Source organism: Electrophorus electricus, chromosome 22 (genome assembly GCF_041902795.1).
Source record: "Electrophorus electricus isolate QZ-2024a chromosome 22, ASM4190279v1, whole genome shotgun sequence".
Taxonomy (NCBI): domain Eukaryota; kingdom Metazoa; phylum Chordata; class Actinopteri; order Gymnotiformes; family Gymnotidae; genus Electrophorus; species Electrophorus electricus.
The window spans coordinates 15324314-15343232 of NC_137518.1; the positions used below are offsets into that span (position 1 = coordinate 15324314).

The 18919-nt window shown below is 40.3% G+C and overlaps 1 protein-coding gene across 3 annotated transcripts; it reads right to left on the reverse strand.

The window, feature by feature from the left end:
• Positions 1 to 63: 63 nt before the first annotated feature.
• Positions 64 to 14470, reverse strand: inavab (innate immunity activator b). 3 transcript variants are annotated; one of them, XM_027012424.3, is made up of 10 exons: positions 14361 to 14470; positions 7388 to 7502; positions 6367 to 6500; positions 5261 to 5383; positions 4691 to 4919; positions 4514 to 4567; positions 4058 to 4355; positions 3591 to 3746; positions 2747 to 3479; positions 64 to 470 (listed from the first exon to the last, which is right to left on the reverse strand). In XM_027012424.3, the coding sequence occupies exons 2-10, from the start codon at positions 7440 to 7442 to the stop codon at positions 378 to 380; spliced, it is 1875 nt and encodes a 624-aa protein (XP_026868225.2). In that variant the 5' UTR covers positions 7443 to 7502; positions 14361 to 14470; the 3' UTR covers positions 64 to 377. The 3 variants fall into 3 exon arrangements, with proteins under 3 accessions (XP_026868225.2, XP_035376168.1, XP_081561234.1); XM_035520275.2 differs by lacking the exon at positions 14361 to 14470 and adding an exon at positions 9375 to 12065; XM_081705108.1 differs by lacking the exons at positions 7388 to 7502; positions 14361 to 14470 and adding an exon at positions 9375 to 12066.
• Positions 14471 to 18919: the final 4449 nt, after the last annotated feature.

An 18919-nucleotide genomic window follows, 5' to 3' on the forward strand; every position in this document is an offset into this window, starting at 1 on the left:
TGCAGGACGAAATCAACAGACACCTTTTAATTTTGTCAGTAGCAACAGTCTTGTAAAGGAAAACAGCATATAAACCTTTTTTATTGTACAAAATGTAGACATATAAAAATCTATTTTATTAGCGACATTGTCTTTCAGAGTAGATCAGTTATGAAACATATAGTGTCTTATAACGTTAAAAGGCATTTGATCAAGGTTAGTCCAGCTATAGACATAACTATGGCTAAATCACTTTCATCTAGTAGTTCAATAAATTAAAACATAAATAGGTCTCTTGTCACTGAGGTGTGTGTGTGTGTGTGTGTGTGTGTGTGTGTGTGTGTGTGTGTATGTGTGTGTGTGTGTGTTTTCTATGTTTCTTTCCAGAAGTCCTTTTTCTACACCTGGCTGACAATCTCTTTGTCATCTTCTTCATACCATTTGATTGGTGTTCCGTCTGCAGACCTCTGGACGATCCGTCTTTGGGGTAGCTGGAGTGGGAATAGACAGACAGACAGACAGACAGACAGAGAGACAGACAGATAAATATATACAATACAGCAAAAACTTTTTATATTAAATGCCCCCCCAACAAGTCATATTTTCCTTGAATTACAGCACTGAAGGACTTTTATCAGCACTCGCTGGTAAGACAGAGTGAATGTATATATGGGGTAAATCTCTATCAGCACTGAAACTCACTGACTCAGTGTTGTTGACTGAAGGAGTGGCTCACATTAAGCCCTATGTATAACAGGTCAGCTTTAAGAGACTCGACTGAATCCTTCAAATAATAATCCTTGCTCAGTGATTGCTTTAGTCCACCATAGGTAACACACCCAAAAAACATTAAAATCTGTTTAGGCAGATCAAATAGCAGATAGAAGTATTGATGAAATGTACAGCTTGTCTTTCTGGAAACCAAAAACAAACATTTGAAAATCTGATGGCACATCACATCTACTGAACTGAAAAAAGTTTGTCCTTTATTGTTTTTTATTTTGTCTATTTTCTTAATACCATATGGACACTGCTGAGAACATTTATGTGTAACAAACACATCCAAGTGCTGAAATCAACTGCGGATTATTAAATACAGTGAATTCACTGATTAGTGGGCTACCATGAGCCTTTTGGCCAGTTTATAAATATGTAAAAAGGTGATTTAAGCAAGAAAAAGTACATCACTTTGATATTTGGAAAAATAATGTATTTAAAACTATCTCAGCTGCTCCAGTGTTGAAATACTTGACCGTGTAAATCATTAGCAATGGCTGAAACCTGATACTGGAATGTAGCAACTGTGTGAGTCAAGCAGAATCAGTGTTCCCACATCCTGTCTTCTGACTGGACTCAAGAGAATATCAAGGTCTTATACATCAGAAAGAGCCCCCAAACAGCCAAAGGAACGCATATGAACACACATCCTTGAAGACTAATGAACACTGACTCAATTACACTCAAATTATGGCTTCAATCTGAGCTACAATGTACAAGCATTATATTTTCATTGTGAAAGTTAATTTAGATATAGGTAGCTACAGTTTCATTTTGGAAAGAGTGAAAGTGTCTACTTTCACACCTTCTTTTCTTTATTTTGGTTTCCCTTTTCCCTAAGCAAAACATTCGCTTTCACAGCCGAATTAATTTGTAGGAATTTTCTTTTTTATGAAGTCAGCTTGCTGGGGCATGTGGTACACATTCTTTTGGTTTCCAATTGCACATTTCCATCTTTAAGGGGATTGCTTCACTTTCGCTTGGTATGAATACCAAGTCATATTGTTCTGCCCATTCTGAGCTCATACTGATGAGTGTCAGTGTGTTACACAGCTATTAACACTACAATTGTTAGTAGTGAGGAACATTTTTGATCCTTAAAAATAATACATCAACACCCTAAGTAGAGCTTGTGATTTAAAACCCAACAATGTTATATCAAACTGATTGTTCCACAAGAGCAATAAAAAGGTCACAGAACAATGTCCATATAATTAATATCAGTTTCAGCATCAGGAACATGCCAGCCATCCTCCAGGAGCATAAATTGATGCTTCCAGAGGTTTCCATAACCTGGAAAGGAAGTATGTAAAATGCTGGCCAATCACCTTATCTAGCCACTTCAGGATTTATAGTGGAACCACCGGGCAGGGCCACAATCAGTTTTCCTTCATTCAGTTTAAGCTTTTGTCCTTGAGCCAAAGGAATGCTCACCAACATATCAGGTTCACATGTATTTTAGCCACTGTAAACTACTAAAATAACAAACCTTGAATGTCTTTTACCACAAAATGTGTGTTAATAAAAAGGCCTTTTAGTTAATATATATTAACCTTAAAGTACATATTGTACATGTGTGTTAATCCAGTTATGGCAAATACTTTAATTATTTATATAGTTCTTTAAGTCTCTTCAAGAGCTCTTCATATCCAGTGAAGCACTCTTTACCTGTGTGCCACACCTAATTCCAGTATATGATACAACAGTGTTATTAAACCTCTGGAGTTTCTCTGGAAGCTTCCGTGACTCTATAGACAGGCCTAGGCAGTGCCTGATTCCCTATCTGTGCTGCAAATGACTCTTCTCCCACAGACTGAAACATGATGGTAAGGTGAACTCATGCTATTGTGTTTCATAAAGCCCTCAGCTAGCTGCATGATCCACATGGGGTGTTTGCTGTTGGTGCCTTTGACGTTGGTGCCTCTGGATACAAGAGAGTAGATGAATTTGTTTCTGCCCCATCAGTATACGGTCAGAAAATATACTTCACCTGCTGTTCCTGGAAGCTGTGCTGCTGTGAAAGTGGTGACTCGCGTCCAGGCGTGTTCCGAAAGCGCATGGCACCCTGCCGGTGCCTGTCCAGGGAATGTGGCCTTGGTGTCCGTAACTGGCTGCGTTGGTGCCAAGACTTAAGCTCCTCAGACACCACCTGGCGGGGTAGGCCCTTGTTGGGGTGGTGGGGGTACTCTCTGAGCGATGGGGTCCGGGACACCTTGACGTGAGGGGGTATCAGCCTGCAGAGCTGCTGGTGTGGTGGAGCCTCGTCGTACCAGTACTCGTAGTGTGTATTGTTGCAAGAAGGGGGAAGCTGGTGCCTGATGTACATCCTATCCATGTCCACCTCATTGCCCCTGCCCTCATCCACATATGTGTAGATGCTAGGGGACAACTGAGGTGAAGAATTCTTGTAGTAACTGAGAGGCACATAGGACTGAGGCATGTGACTGTCAGTGTGGCTGCTGTAGTGATATCTGTAGTGGTCTTGGCATGGAATCTGCAGCACCGTTGGGTACTCGAGACAAGGTGAGCTGACATGAGAAGGAGTTGAGGAGTGCTCAGAACTGCTGTCCTCACAGCTGGAGCTGTACAGTGGGTTTCCCATGGCTAATCTCATAGAGGAGTAGTCTGGTGACATCAGATTGACATCAGTGAGTCTCCTCCTGGACCGCTGTGGCCGTCCTCTGTCCTGTTCTACGTTGCGTGCCATCTCACTGTTTGGAATTCTGTCAGAGTACAAACATTAGCAACCATGAAAAAAACAACAACAACAAAACACAGAGTGCATGAAAAAGAAAGAGAATGAGTGGTTTGTGTGCTCCAAGATGGCTGCTTACCTGAGAGATTGTCCTCTGTGCAGATGCAGGTCTGGCGTAGATGGGGCGCTGCTGGATTGGCTGTGTCTCAGTGAGGCATGTGTAGGTATTTGCAATGTTAGGCCTGCCACTTCAAAGCAAGCTTCCAGTGAAGGTAATGTAGGAGTAACAGCAGGACTGCCAGATAAAGAATTGCTGTCAATTATAGTGATTCAGTGCTATCAATTTTTTTTTCAGACTGACAGTTTGTTGCAGTATGGTAAACTTTAGAAAGACTTTTTTTTTTTTAAACAAGGCCATAAGTAAAGTGGAGGTGTAGCCATACACACCTAAGAAATTACTGTGTCTGTCTTAATGAACGCTTGAGGCAAAAGTCAGTTGGAAAGGTCATATTTCCAAAGTCTCTGCAGTTTGAAAATTGTTTACAAACTCAAACTGCAAAAAGTCCATTAACAAATCTCCTGTTTGGGGTCAGAATGTCAGCGTACCTGGACTTGGTGCTACTGGAGTGAGACTTCTTCTGTTTCTCGTAAGGCTTATCCAGGCTGGACTCCTTCCATGGGGAGTTCTGAATGGGGGCAGGGTCATGCTCCGGTATGGGGCTGGGGCAGGCATGTAAGGCCTTGAGGGGGACAGGGGGTGTCTGGTGGGGGTTTGGCTCAGGAGGGAGAAGGAAGGGGCCAGTGGGGGTGAGAGGGCGATGGGGAGGACCCAGGGGCACAGAACAAGGGTCTCCAACTGGAGGGGGCTCTGATGAGACCTGAGATGACTGGCTTGTCAGCTCCTCTACAAGAATCCCCAAAGAAATTATACGTCAATTCAGACATCACTTACTTACATCAATACAGACAATACTTACAGACATCACTGTTAGAGATACAAATATACATCCTTGCTTAAAGGGGCTACATGCGTAAAGGGGCTACATCTTGCTCTACATTTACCTTCATCCATCACTGCCGAATCGGACAGCGAACTGTCATCTGAGGCTCCCTGATCTGGAAATGCAAGCATCATCAGTCATTAAAACTAAGTACTATAAATCGCTCCTCCACAGTAATCGCTGGTACTGGTGTGAAGTTTTAGCCATACTAGGCTTTATGACAGAAAAGCTCGCTCACGTTTCTGTACGACGAGAGGTGGCCGTGGCGAAGAGCGGCCGCGCTGGAGTCGCAGCTGGAACACGGCCCCCTGGAGCTCCTTGAGCTTTTGTTCCTCCAGCCTGCATTGTTGCACCCTGCTCCTCTTCACCGCTTTGCCGAGAGGCTCCTCCTGGCACAGTCGCCGTGCTGCTGTGTAGATCTGCTGCTGCAGGGCTAGCTCAGCCTCCACCGCGCTTAGCTCCGAGTCCTACAGGACCACCGCCTCAGTGAATTTCCATATGTCAAATATATTTGTATGACCCATTTCTATTAAACAGGTTTGAGATGAAGAGAAGTTCCGCCTCCTAATGTAATGTTTCTAGTCCCTCTGAGGTCAAACACTAGTCAAATGGAAAAACATATCATAATACTAAAGTAATATATAATATATATATATATGCATACAGGCATATATTAGTTACAACAATATGGAATAACACTAAACCCCAGAGGGTTAACCCTAAAGATTATTAGATGTTTATGGGAACAGACCACAGTGAGATATGTGGCAGATGATTGTGGAAATGGCCTTTTGGTTCAATTCTTTACCTCTCCTCTATGAAGAAAGCTCTGCTCGTCCAGTTTGAAAGCAGCGCCTATACGGCGACGGATCAGGGGGGGCTTTTCTCCTGGCAAGACAGGGTAGTCTGAGGACAAGTGTCCCGTCAGTTCCTGCATGAAGTGGAAGATTTATGGTTTTAAACATGGAGAAGAATGAGAAGGGCAGTGGGAAAAGGCCATCTCTAGGCATGCTGGTACTTGTGGCTTCATACTGCACACCTCAAGAGCTCAGCTGAAACATAACTGAAACTGTGTTCAGTGTGAGATGGAACAACGAATGAGTTTCTGTCAGTGTGGCTTTAACCCCTGTTCCTGACTTTCAGGTATTAACTACTACATTCAGCAAGTTCAGACAAGTCGATGTTCTCAACCAATACAGTTACGCAACTACGTTATTCAAAAGATTCTGTTCTTTCTCATCCTGCCTCCTAAAGCAATCCTGCTGTCCCTCCCAAGATCAATCCCATCTGAAACACGCAGGCAACAAATAAAAGCTCTCTGTGGTAATATTTTCAACAGAGACACAAACCCACATGTCACCAGTTCTGGTGAGCCACAACAAGGGTGTGCCAATTCAACTACAGACAATACAAACATCGTCGCTAGGGCCTGACTTCAGTTCTTGTCACAGAAGGGTGAGGTGTTCTCACAGACTCTCTTCAGAACACCTTAACAAGCGTGTGCAAGTGGAAAGACCCGATGTCTCATTCTGAGGAGCGCGCCATAACCCTGCCTCATGGCACAGTAAGGCAACCCGCCTTCTTTTGTTTGGCAAAGTAAAAAATAGGTGTAGGAAAGAGGTGGGGATCTGACCCAGTTGAAGCGGTACTCATCTGCAAAGCTAACAGAGTGGTGCGGAATCCACTGGAGAAGAAACGTTTTTCTTAGAACAGTTTATACTCTACCCCAAATTCAGGTCACTAAAAATGAAGCTTAATACATGTTTTTCATACTTTTCTGAGCTGAGCTGTGGACTTGTTTTCCTTTCCAGAAGGTCTATCACAATTTCTGATACTGCAGTGGAAGTCCATTTTGTTTAGTAATTACTTATCTAAGTTAGATGCCCGCGTGTGTGTGTGTGTAAGATGACTCACAGCCTCTCTGATACAGAGTTTCTTCAGCTCCAGAATACACAGCTCTAGCCTGTCCTGCAGTGACTGATGCTTCAGTTTCACAGCCCGAGTGCGTGTACCCACGTCCTTCATCACAGTGCTGGGACTGTCAGGGCCTATAAGACAAATACATGCACACTTTTAGAGAATTTATATAAATCCCTTCACTCTTTTTACCCTTCTTTTTACTCTATATTAGTCTATATAAAGTGTATATATCAATCATGCATCACTGCAAGCCTATGTGAGAATATTAAGGATGAAATTCTGGATTCAAGATGGTTACTTCTCTGAACAGGTGTGTGCTTTTCTAGCACACTGCTATGGTGTACTTAAAGGAAACAAGCAGATGTACAAAAATAGTGTTATGATCAGAAGTAAAACTAAGGAGGAATTTAACCAGTCTACTCTACTCAGAGACAAGAGTATACAAAAGAATGTACTACCAGTCTAATTACACAAAGATCACAAAAGACAAAAGTGCCTATTCAGCCTGGACTGATAATCTCATATTGATTGTGAGAGACAGACAGGGGGTGTCTATATTACATATACCAAGAAAAATGGTACCAACTATCTCTTTGGGCACTGTGAGAGCAGAGTACTTCATTATATCCCCAAAATACATCCTCCGATTCAGATACAGCACTAGTTTTCTCTACACCATGTAGCAGTTGAATTTGTGTCTTACTTGAATAGAATTTGTCACATGAATCAAACTGAGAGAACCTTATTTTAAATTGATTTTATCTTAGGAATTCCCCATAAAACACCACACAATACACAAATATGTATACATTCCATCATAAATTTCACAGGTATATATTTGCAGGTAAATATATATTTCATGCAAAGAACAATCTTCACAGCAATAGCATTTCTAGGTTATATATCTCAAGATCCAGCCAAAAAGGTTTTAAGCACAATAAAAAACTGTTATGAAACTAAATATATTCATTTATATGATCATGTAATTAACAGTGTCACATATAGGTGAACCTACCTGAATGTAAAATAATCCCACTGTCTGTGTCACTGGTTTCCTCTTTGGCTTCCATAACTTTTAGACTTGTGCTCTTCAAGACCAAACACTATGTTTTCAATGTCTTGATAGTCCCCTGAGAAACATAAATCAATTACTATAGCATTACTATTTATACCTGCTGACTACTTTAGTGATCTGAGCCAAAGTGAGTATAGTCAGTCCCATGGAACTACTTAAGCCTTCAACCGTGACAGGGTCTGCTGACCCAGAGCCACAGGGGTCAAAACAGATGCCAGGAGACTAAGTCAGTCAAACAATAGTTTAGTGGAGCCACTCAGAATCTCAGGCTAACTATGCCTCACAGCCATGCACTGTCAGCAGGGGCTCAGGCCAGGGTTTAACCAAGGGAGAATTCAAATAACCTAAGGTAGACTGTTTCCTTTAATTTGCTCATTCCTAAATGGGTGACTTTTCTGGGTCACGTTAATAGCAAGGAGACAGGGATACGGGAATATTGAGCAAAGTGCAAATTAGTGCTCGAAAAAACACAACATGGACAGGTCAATAAAAATGCTTAATTCCCCATTTCCATTAAGATGAGGCTAAGTAGTCCTTTTGGATGAGAACTGTTATTTCTTGTCCAGGGAACTAAAGGGAGAAGATCCTGCATCCAAAGACCTTGGTCTATGTTCATCAACATGAACATTATGCCACAGTGTCAACATAGGAGTTCCAGTTTTCCCATGTAGAGTTCCAGGTTCCCATGACATGTCCAATGACTCCCTATCTCCTGTCAGCCATGACTCAGGTATGACATCAGAAGGCCATCACATCAATCCCACAGATCAGACCACTACACGAGACTATACTTAAGTACAAAGTGACAGACGTCTACCATTGTATATGCCCCAGGCCAAAAGTAGAGTCTGTTTAACTTCCCGTCTCTGGGACTGCTCGTGCCTGTCCACATCAAAATGACTGTGTCTTGAGTAAGCAGGGATATCAACAGCTGAGAGAATGATTAACAGGTAAGAGAGCTATGTAATAGTAGCTTATCCCGAGTTACAACAAGCCACATGTACAGGGGTTTATTACAGCTTGTTTCACCCTTCCTGGGGAAAGTATTATTGATGGTATTCTTATAAGATAAAGCACTTTTTAAACCATACAACATTTAATACTTTGACTGGATTGTTTAATTCAATTTATCAATACAAAGAATCACCAAGACGTTTCCATATGTATTAAACTTGAGCCTGAAGAGTGTTTCAAATTGCAGAAAAATTGTGTTCCATTTCTTATGAACTTTAGACGAACTCGGAATTCTAGATATTCGGCGTCCGTGGCAAATTCAATTAATTTTTGATATTTATGGATTTATTCCTTGAAAAAACATCATAAATCTCTTCCAGTCTCCATGGCCTTCCCCACAGAATTCCAAAATGTCATACAATGTGAATTAAGTTAACATGAATACAAGAATACAAAAGTAAATCACAGAAAACTACAAAAAATCTATAAATCAAAAACATGAATACAAGAATACAAAAGTAAATCACAGAAAACTACAAAAAATCTATAAATCAAAAACCCATAATTAAAACTTACATCATGCTCAAAGTCAAAATAACCACAGTCACACCCAAAACACATAATGGCATTCATCCTTTTGAAACGCAAGGCATAAACTTTCTAACCTATATGAAATTACAGGCCAAAAAAACACGGAGAACAATGTCTTTACAGTCAAAATAACCCGCCACGGTCCTATCGCAGAACAAGCAGCACTGGAGTTGCAGTTAGTATCAGATTTCACCAAGTATCAGAATATTAATCTTCCGATAGCAAATCTACATAAAGCAAAACAAGCGAACTAACAAAATAAGACGTTTCACCATAGACAGCGATATCGAAAGCATTAGTTGAAAATGCATAGAGAACATAGCTTGGAAATCTGAATTATATTATATTATTCAGTGATTAGAAAAGAAATAAGGTTACTTACATGTTCAACGCGCGTCTCAAAGGAAAAAAAATTCGCTGAAGTCAGTTTACTTCCAAAGATTTATGCTTTCAGCAAGTTACGGTTCTGTCTTCGCTTACTGCTCCACAGGTACACTGCCCTCGGAGTTCCTCTCCTCTCACGAATAAATGGTTAGGAAGTGACGCGCGCATACCTGTGTGAATCTCTCACTAGAGGAGCGACTCACCCTGCAACGCTCAAATGTGATAAAACAAGCAGCTATCGGCGCTAATGACTCCCCTTGTCTGGTTTTTTTTTTGTTTTTTTTTAATCAGATTTTGACGCACCGATATAATAAGACGAGGCAAGAACCACACCATAAATGGAAACGAACACATAAGGCTGTAAAATAATTCTCAAGATAAAAGTCAGAAAAGACACAAAACCGGCGGCCAGACAGTCTACAGTCTACACTACTGTATCTATCACTGCATCTCTCCTAACATGTTCCTGTGTCTAAATTTAGTATATGAAAAAATATCCATAGCATATTAGTAGCTTTTGCATTTAGCATATTTCTCTATGGGGTTATTTTGATTATTTTAAAAAAAAGAAGCTACCATATTTATATATAAAAGATACTGGATGCAACAATAAAATTGGATACAATACTATACCCCACTTGACACCCACTCCTTTTAAAAAGTATATCAAGTATACCTACTTACAAATGTGAGGAATTCCTCCAGAATGCTGTGGCAGACGCTGCATATACTTCCCCCATGCATACAGGGTCTTTACCCTCATACTGGCTCTCCAAGAACATCAGTTTATATGAAGCACCTAAGTCACATCAGAATGTGAAGAACTTTGCACTGCAGCTAGTGTCAGATTTCACTAACAGCCTCCAAACTTATACATTTCAAATGGCTTTAGCTGATATTACCTTTTGGAGAGGCAGAAACAAAGCAGAAGAGAAGTTCCAAGGAAGGAAGCAAATGTCTGTTACACTGAGCAAGGCAAAGCCAATGTCTTATCGAGATGCCGAATGAGAAACGGTGTACGCCAGATTAGTGAACCGATGCAGGTGGGAGAAATTCCCAAAATCTCTCAACCATGTAATGAATGCAGTATCTAAAAATGCATGCAGAAACCATCTTACATGACCTTATACTCACATAAGAGTAGAATGCACATAGGTTTTTCAGAAATAACTTTGCCATTTATGCTGGCATAGTTAAGGTTCCACACACACTAAATGCACCAAATTTAACCACAAGTCTCTTTTTCTAGGAAGTAACTAAAATTTGTTCATCATATATAGAAGTCAGCAAAAAAAAAAAATACCCAGGGGAATTTCCAGCACAAGGATACAATAGACCTGTGTCTGCTACTTTAGATGCAGACAAAGGTATTTCAACCCCAGCTTAGCCATGTTTGAAATGTCTTAGCAGATTTTCATATTACACACATCACACTCAACCCTTAAGGTTCCAGAATAAACAGGGCAGACTGAGAATGATATGAAGTAAAAAGTATTCAAATGTTTATGTGGACCAGCCTACACTTCTTTGCAAAACCTACAGGAACATTAGATGCTGGTTTGAGGCCATAGAAATAGATTACACTTTTTCTGTGCCTTAATATTCTGAACAGTGTCATGATCGAGTCTGTGTCAGGTATCTGCAACAAGGTAACACCAGATCTAATAACACTGTTAGGAAGCAGAAATATATTCGTTTGGTTAGTGCTACCTCCATAGGATTTCAATAGTATTACAGTTAGATGACTTTATGGGTTGTCTAGCTACACATCAGGCCAATTATTGTGCAGAGACCTGCTGATAATTTATTTTCTTCCTGCCACTGCAGTGTGCAGGCTTAGCGTGCATGGGAGCCAGTGAAGGCATGTGATTCAGGAGATCTCTGTTCATTCAGAAAGGGAGCTGAAGCGCACAGAGGTTGGCAGTGAACCACGGCTGTCTTTGACTTTCCAGTAGGAGGGACCGCAGGCTAGATTTACATAAGAATAATCAACGTGAAACATGGACTGGATTAACTAGAACCTTAATCTACCTACAGTAATATTGTAGAATGAATACTCATAAAACAGAAATTAAAATAAAAGAATGAACAACTACTTTTGCATAAAGGTGATGAGAAAGGGAATGCTGTCATTTCAATCCATTAGGACACATTTGAATTCCATTGTTTTAAAATTTACTGTTAAATCAACATTTCTCAACATCAACCGCAACATCATGATGTACACTACTGAAACATCAAAAACACATTTCAGCTCCAAGGAAGCAGCATGGTACTTCACCACATCACTCAGGGGTGGTGACTTATAAATCCATGGTTTCCTACTTAAACTTAACAACACCATAAGAGATGCCTAGAGCAATATTCTGCCCTGGTTGGTAATTTTTTTTTTTTTTTTTTAAGTAGGAGGAGGAAGGAGTATTTCAGGGCCCAAAGTACCCCACCCCGATGTTTGGTACAAGTGAAACTGTTGGGTTTCACACTAGGGGGGTTGTAAATGCAGCACCGCACTGAGAGTGACTGATGTTTCTCCTCTGGCTTTCATACCACCCTCACCACTGTAGCTGTGAACTCATCTCACATGCTCTCAGTCTGCATATTCATTATCACTGGGGTAAGACTCAAAGACTCCCTTCACTGAGGTTCACCAAAGACTGAAGACAAATAAAACAAATCCAAGTGGTAGCACCCTCCTATGTACCCCCCCCCCACACACACACACACACACACACACCAGCACAAGCTTTTTTTTTTGTTTGGGACAAACACTTGCTCCAGTAAAAGTATAAACCAACGTGTGGGTGCTGATGAATGATCTGGTACTTGGGATAATATAAAACTACATTCATAACTAAGGAACACTATGAAAAACACCAGAGTAAGAACTGTCTACATCAAACTGAATTCAAATAATGTGATTGCAACATGTTTGGGCATGCATTCATCAAAATGAGGACATTCATGTTTCCTTTTTAACCTAAATGGAAGTCCAGTGTTCCTATCAAAGCCACTAGTTTAAAGCATTATGGTTACAGTTCTAATATCATGGTCATTCTGTGCTATTCACTGTAATACAAGTTATGCTTTTGCACACTGTCCTTTTGTGATTAAATTATTTTAATGCATATTAAATAAACTGTTCCTCTGTAGGGCCAAAAGATCATGTAATAAAGGGTTTTATCAGTATCCAAAACATTTTTCTTTACAGGTCAACCCAACAAACTACAAAATGTTTCTTCATATTCTTCACAAGGTCTACAATATGCAGTCTGACAGTGTTAGGCTGCAGAATAGGTACCAACGGCCATGCAGAAAGACAAGCACTGTGTTTAGATTTGAAATGTTTTGTTAACTTTTGACTATTCAGAGAAAAGGAATTACAACCACAAATACACATGACAGTCCTTCATATAGGACTCCTTCTTATAGGGCTTTTTAATATTTTGTCCAGTCAAACTAAGCCAACCTTGTAAGCAAGCTTAACACATGTAAAATAATATACTTTCCATGTCTAAAAGTGTGTGAATGGTGTAGTGGCATATGGTGTGCTGGACTGATTAATAAATATTTATGTATAAAATGAGGGCTTAACATGTTATAAAAATAATTACTCAAAGTTACTGTGATTTTCACATAGAAGGGTCTAATTGGACTGAGTGTGTCAGAAAACCAGCAGCTGAGACTGAAACATCACAGCAGTGCCTGTAATTGTGGCAGGCAACATCCAGAGGTGATAATGAGGGTGTTCAGCCAAGCTGTCAGCAATTCACAATACACGCATGCTGTTTGGCTCTTCTGTGGCCTGACCCCGGCTACAGCCCAGCAAAGCCCTGGATTCCACAGCCATTCACATCCACTTGTCTGACCACTCCAATCTTTCCTCCATCACATACCCAGTCACTCAGAGTGCCCCCCCAATTACTCACCAGCTTCTAAAGAATTACACAAGGAACACAATACTGTGCATGGAAGACAAAAATTGAATGAGATGAATGAGATTTCTTTTTCACAGTATGAGAAAAACATAATTGTGTAGTGTTTGTGAGACCTCCCTCTGACCAAATAAAAAAATTAAATTAGAAATTAGGCCTGATAAGTACAGCCTTGTACGCAGGAAATTACTAAGAGTCCTCCCTCTGTTGAATTAATGATATGTAAAACTACACACAATCTTCACACGGGGGAGTAATGGGTGTGATTTGAACCGAGACGACCCAGGACAACACAAGGTTTGGTTTAGTTTAGCATTACCATGCAGACTACTACAGTACTTTACCATGTATAATACTACAGTAATATGCAACTGTATTCAACCAACCAAGCATGTCTGTTACGCAGTGAATATTTTTTGTTGACTACAACGTTTCATCGACATTTCTACTTTGCATAAATACCTGCAACGGTACAAGACAAAGGAATTCTGCTTAACTCACGACTGCCTAACATTCACGTTTGAACTTAAATTGTGTAAGACTACTGAAGACTCAAACAGATTAGTTTTGCAAAGCCAAGTCTCTGAGATATGAACAGTTGCCTCTTCTGTCCACAAAGTAATGTAGCTACATCATAAAGTTTACTGCAATGTATAAAATTAATAATTCCGAGTCATTTCTTAAAAAAAAAAAAAAAAAAAAAGCTTCCGAGTGAACCGAGGAAAAAGCGTATTTTAAAAGCAACTGCTTTGTGATTCGTGAACGAAACAGCTAGTTTATTAGTATTAATTTTAAATATGATTTATTTTATAAAAGTAACAAGGCATACCCACACTACACTTTTTATGCATTATATTACTTATTATAGGAAAGAACAGTCTAACCCTGCAATTAATTTCGAAGATCTTTAAGCCGTAAGAAAAAGAAACTCAGCAGTTCTCAGCCATGATTTACGAATACTTTATATTTCATTTGTTTCAAAGCATTGAAGTGCAACTATCAGTTATCTTGCGTTCATTTCTATAACTCATACTGCCAAAAAATGGACTTACCCAGTGCCCTCATAACAAACGTAGGCTATAATATATTGCACTTAAAAGAGGTTTCACCCGTCACCATGTCGTATTATTTCATCCACGTTTTCTAGACCACCGCATTCCGAATTGTTGTAAGCAGGAGTCTAAAAAGGGATCATACCACTCTACAATCTATAGGTAGACTATGCAACTGCATGGACGGTGCTTTTCCTTTCTTAGCAGTCTGTCTCACACAGTTTAGTGTTCTTAACTGAGAGACAGTATTACACTGAAAATCTTTACAACTGTATTTACAAATTAGAAATTTTTATTATTTTTCTGGTTATTAAATACATTTCAATAGCCGCAATACATGTCCCTCCCCTGTGCTCTAACATGGTATTTCCCTTACTGCTAGCTAAAACTTTCTCCACCTTCAAGTACCCTCCCTTTCTTAGTAACAGCGTACAGGCTGGGCAAAAATAACTTTTTATGTATTTTTTGTAACCGCATTCTGCACATTGCTGAATTTTTAACAGATAAACGTAGTTGTTCGGTCAATCAAAAAAACGTTTTTTTTTGGGATGCATTTCACTTGTGATCACCCCGTTGAGCAGCCTCTCAGGGCAGGCGCCCCCACCTTTAAGAGGAAAGGGATTACCATGAGAAAAGTTCTGTTTAAAACGACCGTGTTTGTTAAACAGATCCATCTGAGAAGAATCCGTCATACACACACAAAAAAGTTGAGCTTATTCCTTCCATGTAGACTCAGGTACAATTCTCGTGGCGTTTTCTGTTTAACAAAAATAAAAATACACAAATTTCGACTCACATTTAGATTATGAATCAATGACCAATGAAGAGTTATACAGGCCTTTGGGAAAAATGCTAAAATCTTGCCTCAAAGTGTGTCCAACACGATACAGTATAATTACTTTGGTTTATAGCGATATTGTTTTTGAAATAAAGTAACACTAGATGTCAGAAGAATACTGTAAAGTGTGATGCGCGTTGCTACTCTAACGTATGCTGAAACAACACAGGACGAGGGAAAGACGTTTTTACATTGGCCAAAAGAATGTGTTCTAATTATTGAATTCAGGTGTTCCAGCCACATAGGCACACCAACACCACAGACAAACCACTGGCATGAGCTTATTTACTGTAAATGTGGCACTGTAATAATATACCATCTTTGATGCAAGTCCATTTATGATCGATCATATGTGAGAGATCTGCATGCTACCCAGCTGCATGTCACTGACAGTGGAACAATGCACAGTCTATAAGTTTACAGAACATAAATTTATACACATTTACTTAAGTATATATTAATATTTATAAATACATGTATAAGCCAAAGAACATGATGCATTGCACCTTTAAAATACAAGCTTGCCTTTTGTGTCTGCACACTGATCTGGGCTCCCTGTCCAAACCACATCATCTGTCTCCACCACCTGACCCAGTTTCCTGGTCTACTGATCACTATCACCTGTTTCTAATTAACCCATTACTCACTGTATATACGCCTCTGTTTGTTCATGATGTTTTGAAGGTGTTCCTCTGTAGTTTTAAGACTGGGCTTTTTGCTATATTGCTGTCTCTACAGTTTCTGTCTGTTATGACTCCTGTCTTTCTGCTTTTAGCTCATCTGGTTCTGTATGTTGGTTTGCTTGATTCTCTGTTTTATTTACTTTTGCATGTTCTCTGGTTTGCTGTTGAAATGGAAACTTTGTACCGTTGCATGTTTCTTTATTAAACTATATACCACTTTATGCACATGTGCAGCTCAATCTGATAATCCTGATACTGTGTCTGGTAGTTTAATGATGGTGGCATGCCTTCTTGTCCAGGGGGTAGGTGTTTAGGTCCTAGGTGAAATCCATGGAGAAGTATTCTAGTATTCTGGGCTTCACAGAAAATCCAGGACACTGCATCTAGAGCAGGAGATGCAGCAGTGCTCAGGACCAACTTGTCCTGCGGCATCAACCTGGCAAAATGCAACCATGCATAAAAAATCTCAGGCAGATTCAATGACTCCAGACATGTGCACTGCATATGGCAAGGTATCCAGACCATTGTGGGCTTCAAGACTCCACCACATGCTGCCATCACTGACACATATCCCCCTCTCCCAGACCCACTCAACTCTTCTATGCATGATTTAAAGTACTAAATACTGTTCCAGCCAGGAAATCCAACCCCTTACAAACCACCAGGCACACTGCTTGGCCTTAGAGCATGAGCATGTGAAACTCTCCAGAGTCAAGCCTTAGCGAAACTATGGGACCCGCTAACGTACCTGGATGACTGCTCATAGATTGCATGGGTCAGCTATCTGACATCCAATGAACATCTTCAACATCTCTGTGAGCCTAGCAGCTGTCCAACGGTGCTCCAAGACTACCATCATAATACCAGAAGTCTGCAGTATCCATCTTAAATTACTTCCCATAGCACTTACACCAATTATCATCAAGTGCTTCAAGTGACTAGTCATGAGTCACATTAGGACCACAGTCACTTGGAGACCCCATTCAGACTCCATTCATTTGGCAGCAATTTCAACTACTGCAACCTGCGGACTGTCCTTACCAAGTACTATCAACACATGAACTTTCCAATGAGGGAGAGAAAGATATGAAACCAAATCTACACACAACACAACACAAGGGGTGCCTACAAGGCTTATACCCCAGTCACACATCACAGAGTTTGACCACATCTCCGTGTTCCTATATCTGGCATACAGATAACTCTTCAAGCAAGCTCTTCCATTAAGTAGAACTGCTAAATACAATCAATGTGGCCCTGCTGAAGAAAAACACGATGACCTGCTGTCATGATTGCCTGTCCCCTGTTGTTGCAGTTCCCAAGGTGATGCCTAGCCATGTGTTCTTTGTTTTGGTTTTATTCGTGTTCTGCTACTTGTTTCTGTTTCCCCTACCTTAATTGTACCCAATTGTCCCTCATTGTCTAGTAATCCATTCATGTATTTAAAATCTGTGTTTTGTTAGCTTTTTTGTTGGTTATTGTAGGTTGTACATTTGCTCAGTTTCATGTGTCATGCTCATGTGTGCTTTTCTGTGTTAAGCTGTTCTGTTCGGTTTACTTTCGCCCTTTCTTTTTTTTTTTTTATCATTTTCTTTGTTGTATTTGTTGTAATGCTCTTGCATTTGCATCTTGCCTTTTGCTTTTGCTGAATTGTGATGAACTGGTTCATGAGGATACATATGACTCACATCCAGGGGAGCATACCTAGCACTTTAGACCTCCTCCAATTTGCATACCATCACAACCGGTCCACTGAAGATGCTGTCAGCACTGCCATCCCCACAGCCTTCACACAGCAGGTGGGGGAAATGAAACAACATACAGGAAGGAGGTGGTAGACCAGGTATCATTGTGTCAAGACAACAGTCTATCCCTGAATGCAGATTAGACCCAGGAGATGATTGCTGACCAAAGGAAGAGGGGGAAGCAACAGCACTCACCACTTCAGATAGATGAGACAGATGTGGATATAGTGGACTCTTTCAAATTCCTTGGAGCTCACATCAGTGAGGAACTCAGATGCACCAACAAGAGACAAAACATCATAAAGAAACCCCAATGTTATTTTACTTTCTGGAGAAGCTGAGGAAATACCAGCTGAAACTTCTATAGTAGTATGATAGAAAGTGTTCTCTCATCAGCTCCATCACAGTACAGTATGGGAGCTACACTACTCAGGAATGGAGGGCTCTTCAGAGTGTGATCAAAACTGTGCAATCCATCTCAGGAACAGTCTTCCTGTTGCTGCAGGACATATATTGGTCCACGGTCTTCAGAAAAGCCTATAACATACACACCCCCAATACAGCCTCTTCACACTCCTCCCGTCAGGCAGTTGGTACAGGAGTCTGAAGTCCAGAACAATGGGGCTAAAAAACTATTTTTATCCGCCAGCTGCCAGGTTTGTGAATGATTTATACCTATTGCACCTTCCCCCCACTGCTACCATTGCCAACACAGTGAGGGTTGCAATATTGCCCATTAACACTGCACATTGCACCTTATTCACTTTATGACCACTGCTCTTTCTCGTTGCACTACCAAGTACTGTTAAACAGTATTGGCCTCCTATGGTTATGATTTGATAGGATCATCACAACAATCTTCTTTGACATTTGCACTACTGCTATCCATTAATATATGACTATGACATGGGCGGGGCAAGTGTGTTGCTACTATTTATGATGTGAGAAATTGGAGAAAAATGGCAAAAGTGTCTTTTGAACTGCTGTTTCAGTTTACAGGTTGCTATATATAGGACTCAAGGACATTCTGATTTCTAACATAAATTGTATTAATTGTTACCTAATCTCTTTTTACCTGTTGCCAATAGTTATTGGTGATTTCAGTATTTAGATGTAAATGAAAAGTAATTTTCTAAGGATAGCGTTCATGTCAGTTCTGATTCAGAATATCTTAATACCCCATTTACAAGTTTGATGTGTGAAAAGCTATACACAGGGGAGGAGTTAATGATTTTATGGTCCTAGGCGACAGAAATAAGTGGGCCCAACCCCCTCCACCACAAATATTTACTT